This window comes from Rhincodon typus, chromosome 29 (genome assembly GCF_021869965.1).
Source record: "Rhincodon typus isolate 14 chromosome 29, sRhiTyp1.1, whole genome shotgun sequence".
Taxonomy (NCBI): domain Eukaryota; kingdom Metazoa; phylum Chordata; class Chondrichthyes; order Orectolobiformes; family Rhincodontidae; genus Rhincodon; species Rhincodon typus.
This window is the reverse complement of record NC_063360.1, coordinates 32,525,538-32,540,747: the sequence shown is the minus strand read 5'-3', so window position 1 is coordinate 32,540,747 and position 15,210 is coordinate 32,525,538. Positions and strand designations below refer to the sequence as shown.

General features: G+C 38.5%; 1 protein-coding gene across 1 annotated transcript in view; it reads left to right on the top strand.

The window, feature by feature from the left end:
- Positions 1-12,860, top strand: part of haus8 (HAUS augmin like complex subunit 8) — a 59,028-nt gene extending 46,168 nt beyond the window's left edge. The window contains exons 10-13 of the mRNA XM_048613936.1: positions 262-420; positions 5,232-5,373; positions 9,332-9,464; positions 12,515-12,860. Coding sequence (XP_048469893.1) covers positions 262-420; positions 5,232-5,373; positions 9,332-9,464; positions 12,515-12,635 — 555 coding nt within the window. The 3' untranslated portion in view covers positions 12,636-12,860. The remainder of the gene's footprint in view (positions 1-261; positions 421-5,231; positions 5,374-9,331; positions 9,465-12,514) is intronic.
- The last annotated feature ends 2,350 nt before the right edge of the window (positions 12,861-15,210 follow it).

The window sequence follows — 15,210 nt, the reverse complement described above, 5'->3', positions numbered from 1 at the left end:
GATTTACAGCATCCGCAGTTCTTTTGGTTTTTATTTCGTATTCTGGGGCAGATGGACTTGAATCTAATGCAAGCTTTGGGGCTAGACCTCTGCCTGTGCTCAGATTTGTTTCTGAAATAGGAAATATTCTTTCCTTCCAAATTAGCATCTTTTCAGTTTTTTTGTGATCAAATTCAAAATAATTTTGAGAATTATAATTGTTTTGGCAAAGGTTTGAAGTAAGGAGTCCTGTTTCACACTTCATTTTTGTTCCGCTTGTAGAGGGAAAATAATTTGGCAAAATACCAAGAAAGGGCAGAAGAGTGCTTACTTCTGATTGAAGAAGAAAACCAGCATTTACGGAAAGAAATATTTCAACAGAAACAGGATCTCCTTTTGCTGGAGAAAAACAAGCAACTGGATGGGATGATAGAGCAGCAGGTGAGTTAACATTAACTTGCATTGACATTAAACATTGAAAAAGGGAGGAGGAGGTTATCGTGCATTTTATAATTTGAGACGCTTTTGGTTGCACAGTTTAAACTGATTCTGCAGTTTAAGGAATGACGTTTAAATTTATCTGAAATTAATTGCTGCTAGGGGACAATAACTTCTGCTATTTCATTTAATTACTTACTCTTTTCCCCTTTCCCCATAATGTTTCAGTCAAATGGGCCTGACATTACCTCTCTTCATACTTATTTAGAAAGGTCAAAAGTCACATAACACCAGGTTATAATCCAACAGGTTTATTTGAAATAACCAGTTTTTGGAGTGCTGTTCCTTCGTCACAAATGTTCACAAATTCTGCTTCAGCCCTCTGGTGGGGGAAAAATGTTCTCTCACCATCTTAAATGAGACACTCCTTTATTTTTAAACACTCCATATCCAATCCGTCAAGTACCCTCTGGATCTTGAGTTCCAATTAAGTCTTATCTCAACTTCACATAACTTGTCCATTCTCTACTCATTAAACACCCATTCCAAGTATCATTCTGAACTGCTTCCAATGCATTTATGTCTGTCCTTTTTAAATAATATTGTACACAGTACTCCAAATGAGGTCACACCAATGCCCTGACTAACTGAAGCATACTTCATTACTTTAGTATTCAATGTCCTCACGTAATCAATAACATTCTATTAGGTTTCCTAATGAGTTGCTGTACAGCGTACTAATCTTTGTGAATCATGCACTAGAACATTCAGATCCACCTGCATCTTAGCTATGCAACCATTCAGATAATGTACCTTTATATTCTCCTGCCCAGATGGGCAATTTCACATTTTCCCACATTCTCCTCCATTTGCCAGATCTTTGCCCACTCACTTAACTTATCTATACATCTTTGTATCCCTTCCTTATGTCCACTTTGCAACTTTTAAACATTTGAGTGCTTTTTTGAAACAAAAAACAAATTGAACTTGGTTAAATAATGAATCAAACAGCTCATTAGGGCACTGTAACTGGAAAGAAAACTGGGAATCAAGTGTCTCTAGTGGGGAATGTAATGGATCTCAAATCCCAGTCCTCCCACTTCCCTTTTCCTCGCCCCTCCTCTCTCTGCTTCCCCTCTCCTGTCCCTCACCTCCCCTCCTTTGTTTCCCCTTTGCTTTCGCCGCCTCCTCTCTTTCTCTCTTTCCCCCCCCCCCCACCCTCCGTCTCCCTCTGCACCCCCTGCCCACCCTCTTAATCATCTACAGTGAAGACGAATGCCAAAAAAAACTGTTCAGTTCATCTGCCAGCTAGTACTTCTTCTGTTATTAATTCCCCAGAGTCACTTTCTATTGGATCAACATTATTCAGTTTGTTACAAGCAAAATGCAGCAGATGGTGGGAATCTGAAATAAAAACGAAGCAGGACTGGTGGCATCTGTGGAGCGAGAAACAGATAACACTTCAAGTCCAAAGACCCTTCTTCGCCTGAAGAAGTCATATCAGACTCAAAATGTTAACTCGGTTTCTGTCTCCACACATGATGTGAGACCTGCTGAGTTTCTCCGGCATTTTCTGTTTTTATTGACTTTGTTAACTGCTATGCTGTAGTCCAGGTGATGATGCTGAAATTATTACTTTTTGAGGTTCTACTTTTTAATTTGGAGCTTAGAATCTCATACAACCTATTCCAAATCTCTTTCCACGTCATGCTTATATTGTTAAAACTCAATGGAGCGCAATGACTGGAATTGTTTTTCCTCCCAACAATAAATTCCTCTCTAGCTCTCAGTAAATGTCCTGCACCAGGCAGTAATACAGCCTTCTGGATTCTCACTTTTTGCTACCAAAATAATGCAAATGGCTTTCTGCACTACAGTGCTATTGTCACTTAGCGCCCACACTGCAGCACTCATTCTTATCCAGTCAAGCTGATTGAAATGTATGTGTTGGACAATTGCAAAGACTGAAGCAGTTTTACCTCCTGATAACCTTTCCCCTCCCTGATGCATTGCAGCTTGGCCTCCAGCTCATAAACTCTTAGCCAAAGTTCTTACTGCAGACTAGTTTGCCTTGTTTCATGCTAGCGAACAGGAGCTCCCACATTCTGTAGACACAACAGATCACCTATCCTCCTATCTTTATTGTGTCTTAGTTAAGTTTTTATTTAATTAATAAACCGTACTACCTGTAAGATTTGTTACTAATTGTAAATGTTACTAATAGTAATGAACCTTTTATAATTACTAATATAGTTCCTTGACTTAAAAAGATACAGTAAATGAGCAAAATCACTTGCCTGATTCCCTGTGATAACATCTTTTATTGTTATCGAATGTTATTGGGGATGGAGACTTCACATTGCTAAACTCCCACTAACTTTCTGTTCCCTCGTACAATTTTCAATTCCTGCTGTCCTGGAGGCTGATAAAGGTAGGAAAAGAAAGGAGCACCTCCCTCTCCTCTTCACTGAACTCCCTTCCTCATCCAACCCTCAGGTTTGGGGCACTCTGTTCCAGCTGCAGTCTGTTCCAGCTTTCCTTTAATAAGCATGAGCTTTCTGGCAGTTACAAAACTGGATCAGATTGTCACCTTAATAAAATAATTTCATCTCCTGTCCAGTAGATAACTTGTTTAGTCCTGCTCCAGCCTGGAAGAAAGTTTTAGTCCAATTTACTGTTTAAGTTGGGAGCGAGCAAAATTATAAAACAAAAATGTAAAACTCATTTTATAGAGGGCCTGACTTTCTATTCTGGCTCTTGACCTAGGCTTTACTAAAATAAAAGTAGTTAAAATATATAGCTTCTCAAATATAGATTGTGTGTATTTTTTTTTCAAACATTTCCATAAATAGCCTTCACTATTTCAGAGGCTTATGATAACTTAATTTTCTTCTTCTGATTGTATTACATTGCTGCCATAGAGTCAAGCTTTTTAACACAGAGACTACATTGCTACCATTCTTGTGAGCTAATGTATTAGTGTTATAGAGTCAAAAAGCACAGAAGCAGACCTTTTGGCCCAACTTGTCCACGCCGACCAGGTTTTCTGAACAGAACTAGTTCCATTTGCCTTGTTTTAGCCCATATCCCACTAAACCTTTGCTATCTATGTACCAGTTCAAATGTCTTTTAAAAGTTGTAGTTGTACTCCCTTCTATCACTTCCTCTGGCAGCTCATTCCATATACGCATCATCCTCCTGTGTTTAAAAAGCCCTCCCGCCTCCCGTCTCCCAGGTCCCTTTTAAATCTTGCCTCTCTCACCTTAAACCTGTGCTCTCTTGTTCTGGACTTACTGTGATGGTGGTACGTCAATTGACATTTTGTTGTTTTATTTTATTCATGCAAGAATTGGATTGTAATCTTAAGGATGCTTTGCTGCCAGGCATATCCATTAAGCATTACATAATAGAAGAAATGTTTTACCCATTTCCTGAACACCTGTGCTCGTATAAATTTGAATTAACCAATTATGGCACAAGCTTTAGTGGAACTACAAGGCTCCTTCTAAAGATTGGTTTGAGCTCCATCCATTTTACGACACGAGTGGAAACATCTATCTTTCTTTTATTCAAAACTGTTGATTGAGATTCTGAATTGTGATTTTAAGCACTCCTCTTACTTTATTTTGCTGTTTGAATTTTTTTCACTTTCATGAGAACATGAATCTGTGCATTCAGCTCCTGAAGCCTGTTACACCGTACAAACTTGTTGTGGTTGATCTACCTCAACAACAGTTTCCTGCTTTAATGTATAGAAATCTATTGATCTCAGTCTTGAATATACTTAATGACTGAGTCTACACAGCCCACTAAGGTAGAGGTTTCCCAATATTTGCATACTTTGAGTAAAGCAATTCCTCCTTGTCTCCGTCTGAAGTGACTTGCCCGTTATTCTGAGATTATGTTTCCTTGTTCTTATTTCCCCAGCAAGGTGAATGCCCATTTTCTGCACTGTAGGGATTGTATGATTCTATTCTATGATTCTGTGACATTCCCTCCAGTTGAGGAATTAGGTTCATAATCCTTGTTTTACTAGCCTTAGGTACTATATCTTTCCATAGGCAAGGAGACCAAATCTGCACGCAATCCACCAAGTACAGCCTCGAGGCTGTCTTTACTTCCACGCTCAAGCCTTTTGTGATAAAGGCCAATCTATCACTTGCTGCATGTATACTGTTTGTAATTCATGAACAAGGGCACCTAATTACCTTTGCACGTTAACACTTTCTTTAACCACTCATCTTTTGAGAAAATACCGTTTTTATTTCTATTTTGCTCCCAAAGGGAATGTTGTTGCATTTTTGTCACACTGTATTTCATCTGCCATGTTGTTTTCCACTCACTTAGCCCATCCAAATTCTCTTGAATTGTCACTGCTTCCTCTTCACAATTCTCACTTTCACCTAGTTTTGTCTGATCTGCAAATTTGGAAATGTTAATTTTAATCTCCACATTCAAATCATTGTAGATTGTGACTATCTGGACCCCACTCACTTTTTTCTTGTGTGGTACCCCACTAGGTGCCGTCAGCTAACCTGGAAATGCCCTATTTATTCCTGCTGTAATTTTTGTCTGTTAACTGGTTCTTAATTCTTAAAAGTATATTCTCCTGATCTGTGGTTCAAATTTTGTTTACTAACCTCTTGTATAGGCCCTTATCAAAAGCTTTTTGAAAATCTAAATATGCCATACCAGTGGACATCTGTGTTATTGTATGTTTTACAATTCTTGAATTACAGTTGAAATTTATGCTTATTGCAACTGTTATTTTCATTTAGTTTTGTAATAATGCATTCAATTCATTCTCATTACAGGTGGAGCATTTAAGACCTGTGGTGGCATCTATTCAACTGTTCAAAACACAGTACAAATCTTTTGGTCAGGCTCTTGATACAACAAGGCATAGCCTTCAAATGAAGAACATTTATATGTCAGAAGACCTGAGGATGTTTTTGGGTAGGCTGAAGTCCTTTGACAGATTTGACCTTTTGACATAGAGGATGCAATAAGTTTGGATTTAGCTTCTCTGAATGCTGTGTTATTAAGGCAAAATACAACTTTGTAACGCAAACCAGATTTGTTTCTTGGTTTGTGGTGAGTAAGTGATGTTAGGTGGGGAAGCAGCAGAGGTATTTCAGTGGCTTTGGCACATTTGTGTTTCTTCTTTCATACTGAAAACAAGCAGGCTGGTGCAGCAGGTGGTGAAGGAGACAAATGGTATGTTGGCCTTCGTAGCAAGAAGATTTCAGTACAGAAGCAGGGATGCCTTGCTGTAGTTGTACAGGGCCTTGGTGAGACCACATCTGGAGTATGGTGTGCAGTTTTGGTCTTATTATCTGAGCACAGATGTTCTGTCTATGTAGAGAGTGCAATAAAGATTTACCAATTGATTCCGGCAGGATTAATGCCTAAAGAGGGGCTGGATCGGTTTGAACTATATTAACTGGGGTTTGGAACAATGAGCGGGAAGTCTCATAGAAACCTATACATTTCTAATAGGACTAGACAGGGTAAATGCTAGAAGCATGTTCCCAACAACTGAGGAGCCCAGAACCAGGGCTCACAGTCTAAGTATATGGGATGGGCCATTTAGGACTCAGATGAGAAGAAATCTCTTCACCCAGGCAGTGGCGATCCTGTGGAATTCTCTACCATAAAGCGGCTGAGGCTAAAACACTGTTTTCAAGAAGGAGTTAGATCTAGTTCTTAGGGCTAAAGGGCAAAGGGTGTGTGGAGAAAGTGGGTACAGGGGACTGAGTTAGATGATCAGCCATGATCATTTTGAATGGCAGAATAGGCTTGAAGGGCTGAAATGCCTACTCCTGCTCCTATTTTCTATGTTTCTTACCATCCCAATTCTGTTTCCTATTTGATTTCTACAGATCCTTGCTGAAAAGTCAATGTATCACGAATGTGAGAAATTTGCAGTGACATCTTCCATGTTTAAATAGTTGATTAATACTCTCTATTCTCCTTGATGGAAAAATGATCACCTGTCCGAGTTAGCTGTTGGCTGCTGTCGAACTATAGTCATCAAGACTTAGCACCTTCAAGAGAAAGGGTTGGAAGTTGTGGGTCAGTGATAAAAGGCATTCGTAGAAAAGACATGTGTCATGTCTTCAATACATGAATGAAAAATGTTATGATGCACAGCATTCCTGCTGAGCAATTAAAACCGTGAGCCATATGCTTTATGTTGCTGGAAGGTAGAAAACTAAATCTTGATGCATTACAATGCTACTGTGAAGGTGTTGCCTTAACTACAAGTTGTAAATTGGCACCTATAGTTTTCCTTCTTGATAATTGAAGTAAAGCTTTATACATGATAGCAACTCTGTGGTAACAACTAGACCAAGATAAGTGGCTGTTTGCTTGCCGAGCTTAACTCTACTCAAAGTGTTTTGTTAAACACACAGTCCTCATTATCCGTGGGGAATAGGGGCATCATTTCCCATGAATAACAAAAGTGTGGATGCTAGTACCATGTAACTCTGCTATCTACCCTGAAGAACCACGTGATCAGAAAAAAAGAATGGGTCCTAGGGCCAATGTTACGCATACACAGATCCGTGGATGGTGAATCTGCGGATAACAAGGATTAAGAGTACTGTTCCCCATGGGCACTGGTATTGTGTTTCACAAGCCCATGTCCAGTTATATTCCTTCAGTGCTGATAATGCTGATTTGTGCTAGAGTATAATTACAAAGGGTGATCTCATGACATTGTTATGTTTGATAATGTGCTGAGACACTATTCAATTATTGCAACATTACAGACTAAGCATATGGGCTACATCCTCAAATCCTCATTCGCTCTTTCAGGAGTTGAAAGTTGAGTTGTGATGGAACCATAGAGTCATAGAGTTGAACATCATGGCCCAATTCATCCATGCCAACCAGCTATTCTAAATTAATCTAGTCCCATTTGCCAGCATTTGACCAATATCCCTCTAGACCCTTCCTATTCATATATCCATCCAGATGCTTTTTAAATGTAATTGTATGAGCCTCCGCCATTTCTTCTAGCAGCTCATTCCAAACACACAATACCCTCTGTGTGCGAAAGTCACCCCTTAGATTCTTTTTAAATCTTTCCTCTTTCACCTCAAACCTATGCCCTCTAACTTTGGACTCCCCTAACCAGGGAAAAAGACCTCAGCTATTCACCTTATTTGTGCCCCTTACGATTTTATAAACCTCTATAAGGTCACCCCTCAACCTCCGATACTCCAGGGAAAATAGCCCCAGCCTATTCAGACTCTCCCTATAGCTCAGACTGTCCAACCTTGGCAACATCCTTGTAAGTCTTTTCTGCGCCCTTTCAAGTTCAACATCTCTCCTATAGCAGGGAGACCAGAACTGAATGTAATATTCCAAAAGTGACCTAACAATGTCCTGTACAGCAGCAACATGCCCTCCTAACACCTATACTTAATGCACTGACCAATAAAGGCAAGTGTACTAAATATCTTCTTCACTACCCTGTCTACCTGGGGACTCCACCATTAAGGAACTACGAACCTGCATCCCAAGGTCTCTTTGTTCGGCACCACTCTCCAGGACCCGGCTATTTGTGTCGTAATCAATTGATTCATCGTAGTCTAGTGACCAGACCTGCCATGTTCCTCACGAGGTATTTCATTCAATCATCTGAGGGACCAGTGAAGGACGTTTGTGAAACTATGTTATTTTACTTCTGTGCTACCATATAGGATGCTCAGCCAGCAGATAGTAAACTATAGTGAAAAATTTATTTTTATTTTCCAAGTAGGACAGAGATAAGATAACTGTACTAATGTCCATTAAATGTGTCTCCAGTGAGCTGACTCATGGAATGAACTTGGCTCAGGCAGCCTGGTTTCCTCAGGCTTTTTGGATGCATTGATTTAATTTGATATTGAGCAAAAAGTTCACATAAATTTTATTCTGATGCAAAGCAACATTGTATTAATGCAGAGTCTCCTTGCTATGTTTAACTGTGTGCCTTTGTTTTATATCTTGTAGTTGAAGAGTAATACATCATAAGCAGTTTTATTAGACTTTTAACTTATTTTATAGGGTACTTTATTACTTGTCAATGCCAAGCTGTAGGTAGATGGCAAGTTATCAGTTCCTGCCGGTGGAGCTGCAAGGACATGCCCTGAAGTATTGTGTGCTAACTTTCTATAGTTTCACTTCTCCTGACCCATATGGTTGATTACATATAGTGCGGGATACCTACATCCCTCTTTTATCTCTCCTTATTCTCAATTGGATTTAGGTTCATGATATGGTATATCAAACTATTTGATTGTTTATGCAGCACCAGTTGTTACTGCCTTGGTTCCGGTATCTCTGCTTTAATGCTGGCCTAGCCAGTGATGTCCGCATCCTATAAACAAACTGAAAACTCAGTAAAGCACTTCTCATAGCGCCAGAAAAATAATATTGCAATTCTCGCATTACTGCATAGGCTGGCTAAGTGAGTGCTTTGACGGGGTCAATTTTGTGTGATGGACCTGTTTCCAGTTTGAGCTGTATTGATCTTGTTTTTCTTGTAGAATTTTCTTTTCCCCCATGCAGAGGCCACTTTTTGTTCCATTGGTTTTGTCTATATTTTTAATTCCAGATCCAGAAATGAAAAAAGCTAACTGCTTTAATGCAGCAGCCAGTTCCCTGAGGCGCTTTGTCATCGATTGTAGATGTGACATTTTATAATGTAGCAGGTTTGAGGCAGCCTGTGAAGTGCCCATTTCAGATTGCTGGATAAATTGCAGAAGATATTTGACTGTCTATTAATGTAAATACAATTTGTACAAGTGATATAATGGTGTGAATGCAGCTTAAATTCATCTAATTTCCCCAAAGATTCTTCATAGAGTTTATGTAGGTAGCTTTGTCTTGTAATATGTTTAAGCCAATGTTTTCTTTACAGAGGAATTGAAAATTCATCTAAGAACAACATGTCAGATTTTAGGTGAATGTGGACTTGGACTAGACAGAAAGAATTCAAAAGCTGGAATTGAACTTGGAAAGGCAGCTGCAAATACAGATACAGAGATGAAGAGGTATTGGTGCAGAATCCCTTTTCAAAACAAAAATTAGAATTCTTTTATGTGTGATGTTATCTGCTCTCCGTGACTACTTTAGATACCTCAATTTTACTTTTTCTCTGTCTTTGCTAATCTTAGGATTTTGTAAATTTCCTTCCAGTAACTTTCATTATAGTTTATCTAAGCAAGTGTGCATGTGGATGTGCGTGTGCTGAAGTATGTGCCTATGGAGAGGCAGTGGCCTAGTGGTATTATTGCTGGACTGTTAATCCAGAGACCTAGGTTCAAATCCCACCATGGTAGATGGTGGAATTTGAATTCAATACACATCTGGAATTAGGAGCGACCATGTCGAATGTCAGAAAAAACCCGCCTGGTTCACTAATGCCCTTTAAGGAAGGAAACAGCCATCCTTATCTGGTCTGGCTGACATGTGACTCCAGACCCAAAGCAATGTGGTTGACGCTTTAACTGTCCTCTGGGCAATTAGTGATGGTCAATAAATGCTGGCCTAACCAGTGTTGCCCACATCCAGTGAATGAATTAAAAAAAAATGAAATAAATCACATCTAGCTAAAAGAAATTGAGGTGTCAAGTTACTGCTTTGGCGCACAAGAAAGCTATCAACTCTGGTACAAGAATTGGCTACTTTGAAAATTCTTAGGGAGAGAATAACTTACAGATAAATGAAGTGTTCTAGAGTTGTATATTTAAAGACAAAGACACCACAAATATTAGTTTATGCAGAATTGTCTAAAAAAGTGTGTGATTTGCATTGAATATTTAATTCTATTTTCATGAAAATAAATATGATATTTACCAGTGTTTTGGAGGTCACATATCATGAATCTGTTCATTATTTTTTTTGAAAGCTGAAACCCAGAACCTTGCTAATATGAATTTTCCAAGTGTCTTTAAAATGTTAGAGTTGACCTCTGGGACCCTTGGAGAAGAACCAGCTTGGCTCACTTATGTGCATTGTTGCCCTTGGGAAATAGCAAGTTGTGGATTCAAGCTCCAGTACAAACTTGAGTATGTAATCTAGGCTAATGCTTCACTGCCATACCGAAGAAGTGTTTCATGACTGGATGTGCCAACTTTTAGGTTGTTAAACTAGTCTATAATTGAGTGAATGTTAAAGATACTACTGATTGCAACATAGTTTACTCCCAGTGTTGATCCCTAGACCAAAAACAGATGATTTTTGTCATTTGTTTATTTTCTGTCCTTGGAATTCAGTTGCATGCAATTTGGCTACTGTGTTTTCTACATCAATTCAAAAGTTGTCCATTTGTTTATCAAGCACTTGAAGGCATTCTTGAATTGTATTGAGATGCTATAGAAATGCCAGGTCCTTAACTTAACAGTGAAGCTTGGAAAAAGTAAAATGCTTGTAGTCCTTGCTGAAGCAGAGAGCTTTATTATTGAACCACCTTCAAATATAGGACTGGAAATGGGAAAAAAAATGATGATTTTGAAGAGGATGATCAGCTCTATAGATGCACTAATGCAATTTAAATGCAGGTTTTTGAGGGGGTAGAGTTTTGGTAATGCAGAAAAAAATTTCAGGTATTCCCAGTGATAATTGAAAATTTCTTCTCTCTTGCCAATGTTTCATTGTTCTGCTTCTGTGACAAGGAACAAAATTAAATGGTGCAGCACCTGGGTTAGAGAACATACTAAATTTCTGTACAATCTAATACTTGATTGAAAACGCACAACTTATGACAATATTGCTGCCAGATTTATTCAACCTCGTAAGTTAATCATTTGGTTATGGTTTCACACAGTGTTGGTTTAGTTTTAATCAACACATTTCACATTCAAACGTTAAATCAGGAAATGATAGTCAGTCTATCAGCCATTTCACACTTGCTGGATATGATTTCTCGATTTATATTGTTATCTAATTAAATTGCAAAACTTTGGCCTTGAAAGGAGTTAGCCACATGAGCCTGAAGGGTATAGGTTATAAATGGCATGGAAAATTTAATCTAGAGCACTGCTTAAATAGTTGATCAAGATGATATGGACTCCAAATAGATAGAATTCAGAAAAATTTTGGCGAAGATCTGTAGCCCGGGTTGTGGATGAGGCTGTTGACTTGCTCGCCGAGCTGGCTTGTTTTTGTTCAGACGTTTCACCACCACGCTAGGTGACATCATCAGTGGAGCCTCCGATGAGTGATGTTGTTCTACTCCGCTTGGAATTTAAACTGTCCAGTCCATTATGGTGAGTACTGTCATTTCCGGTTTTGATCTGTATGGGTTTGTATATGGGGTCCAATTCTGTTTGTTGATTTGAAGCTACTAACCCAAGCCAAACATAGACATGCATGGGAATTCCTAGAGTCATGATTCCCTACCCATACTTCAATCAACAAACATATGGAATTGGACCCCGTATACAAACCCATACAGATCAGAACCGGAGATGACAGTACTCACCATAACAGACCACACAGCATTGGTGTCAATTTTTGTCTGGTTGCTCTTCGGAAACATGTTCTGGGAGATTTTATTGCATTAAAGGTGCTGTGTAAATGGAAGTTGTTGTTTGGATCTGTCATTGTATTATTTCCCCATAGTTGACTGAATTGATCGTGCTTGTTATTCTTGAACTTCTTTGACAAGTTACTAGAGGTTGGTCAGTGTTTGTGAAACTATCTTCCTCAACATGGAATTCTCATCAGGACAGAATGAAAGATCAATTGAGAGAAAGGGAAAAGGAGCTGCCAGGCACCTTTTTATAAAAGCCTCATTGGAAAAGCTTTATAACAATATCCCAAATTTTGTTGCTATCAATGAAATCGATACCAGAAATTTTGAAATTAATGCTGTTTGTTTCATTGCAACATGAAACTCTCTAGCATCCTGAATATGACATCGTCCTTGAGTCACCCACTGTGCTACAGTGCAGTTTGAATGGTTTTCTGATTGAATCATTGGTTCTGTTGTTTGCTTGTTATGAAAGATGTCAAAATGTTTTAGCTGGATGCTAACCAAGATCCTTATCTAACTTGTCATTTCATTCTTTTAAAAAAAAATCTTTGTTTACTTTCACAGTTTCTTTGCAAAGATTGAGGAACTGGCCTCTTGCATCAGCAGAGAGACTACACTTCTACATCAAGAGTTGGATGAAGAAGCCTTGGGAATGAAAGTATCAGCAAAAGGAATTTTCATTTAGCCCTCTTCCTCTTTATTATAAATAACATTTCATTTATATATATAATAAAATTTCTCATCTTGTATTTTATGCAGTCAGTCAACAAATTTTCTTTTTTGGATATGATCCTGTGGATGCATGTGTAGTGCTTGTTATAATAAAACAAAGAACTGCAGATGCTGTAGATCTGAAACAAAAGCAGAAATTGCTGGTGAAACTCGGCCGGTCTGGCAGCATGTGTGAGAAGAAAGCAGAGTTAATGTCTTAAGTCCAGTGAATCTTCATCAGAACAGGGCTGAAAACATTAACTCTGCTTTCTTCCCACAGACACTGCCAGACCTGCTGAGTTTCACCAACAGTTTCTGTTTTTGAGTATTGCTTGTTAACCTGCATAAAATTGCCCACGTAATGTCACTCTGCATTCCTTAGTTTGCATCACTTGGTCGCTAGAGTGATTATTTTTCCCCTCCGATATGTTTGGAGGCTAAAAAAAAAACTGATGTAGAAATTTCTGAGCAGTCTCCTTGCAAATTTAAATGTTGTCCTTGGGTTGGGTGTTCCAGCTGCCTCTGTTTTGGAGGTTCTGTATATCTTAAGGAGGCAAATAGGGGTACAGCATTGAGTTCTTCATTCATGAAAACTTGTTACACTTTCTAGGCATGTTTCATCTCTTCAAGGGCCTCCTGCTGCATTAGTCTTTTATCTTTGTGGTGTTTTGAACTGGACTTCTGACATTAGTCATCAGTTAGTTTAAGCACTAAAGTTCAGTCAAATGAAACTTAAGGGAAGAGAATACACAAACACATCTTAGTTTTCTATTACCCAGTAGTTTTAATAAATAGAGAAGTGACTAAAGAGAAATGTACCTGTATCTTTCCTTAGAATATTTGACAACTCTGTCTGTTCTGTGGCATATGGCTTCCATTGAAGTTTCTTTATTTTTGATGTAATGTGCTTCTCATGCTGGTTCTATGTATCTTGTTTTCGCCATAATAATTTTTCTCTCAGATGTGAAAAGTTTGTTAATGGTGGGCTCAAGGTAGCAATGGATATGAGAAGTCAGTTTTGCATACTTGCTAATTCCAGTCTTTCTTATACTCCTTGACTTGTAAATAAAATAAAATTCTAAATTGTGTATTTTCTAAAAAAATATTGTTTTACATCAAACCCTGTTCTACAATAGGATTATACACACAAATACTAAATTCCTGTGGTTTTTTTTCTAAGTCGTAAATGCCTGTTTTGAATTCAATTCAATTCAATTCAACGAGGCCCTTATAAACTAAGATGTTCTACAAGCAGATTGCAACAAGGCTTGAGAAGAAATTGCTTTTGTTTTCTTCAACTTGTTAACAGTTGTTCCCCAACTCTCAAAGCTGTTTTATTCCTGTGTCCTTAAATGTTACCAATACTATTATGGCACTTGACTGTAATTTGTGCTTTGCCATAAATGCTTAATTCTTTAGATTATTTTTGGCTTTTTTCTATCCGGTTTTTCAATTATTTTTGTAATGCCCCCTCCTATCTTTGGTCTCCCCTGGGGAGCAGCTAGGCACCAGACCTCTGGCAAGAATAACTTTTTTTTTCAGCTTATGATCATGCTGTTGGCATATCTTGCTTTCACCTTTTAGTTTTCATGCCTATGCTGAAGTGCATGTTCTCTGCTGTGCCAAGTTACTAGCGCTATCCAGATGGAGAAGTTGTTTTGAGGTTTATTACACATGGGATTTGGTATTGCACCTGGCCATTTTTCTTGTGTGAATTGGATGGTGGGTGCTGACATCCTATCTGATTGAAGATTAGAAAGGAAGGAGAACCCAGTCAAACCTAATTCTTTCCTTTGATGATCTCAAGTGTGTTCGCTTTCCAACACACATCACCAACCAGCAAGCAGCGTCTAAGTTATGATCATGAATGCACTCCCTGAAAAGGCAATGGGAATGGATTCAATAGTAACTTGTGAAGGGAATTTAGATAAACGTTCAAAAAAGGAAAATTTGCAGGGCTGAGGAAAGAGAGGAATGGAACTAATTGGGTGAATAAGGGGGCTAATGGCCTCCATCAGTGCAGCGTCATTCTGATCAGGGATTGCTCCTCCGTTGACAGATAATTAACCAGCCGGAAGTAGCAATTTAAATCTGTGCTGCCTGGCCCCGTGACTCAGTTCCAGGTTGGAAGGAGTCATTTCTTAACATACCATTGATGAAACTCTGCCAAATTTAGTTTTTTAAAAAAATCTTGATGCTCACTGTAGACCATTTGGCTTCAACTTCAGCAAGTTTTTCAAAAAAGTTCAATGATTGTACATTTTATAATGAGCAGGTGTTGCCACTGCATTCCTACAGGCAATATGTTGCAAATACTTTGTCCAGGAACATTCACCCATTACTCAATTATTTAGTCAGTGAATTTGTAAAAGCTTTCAGTGCTGTAGAAATGAGTGTCCAAACCATAAAGCAGAGGCTGTTTTTCTTGAATACAGTAGCAAGTTGAAGGAAAGATCTCCAAATCTGAATCAACTTGCAGATTTTGGGCAGTTTGCACTCCTGTGGTTAATTTTTACAGCTCAGTAATGGCTTGAACCTCATTGAGTTTT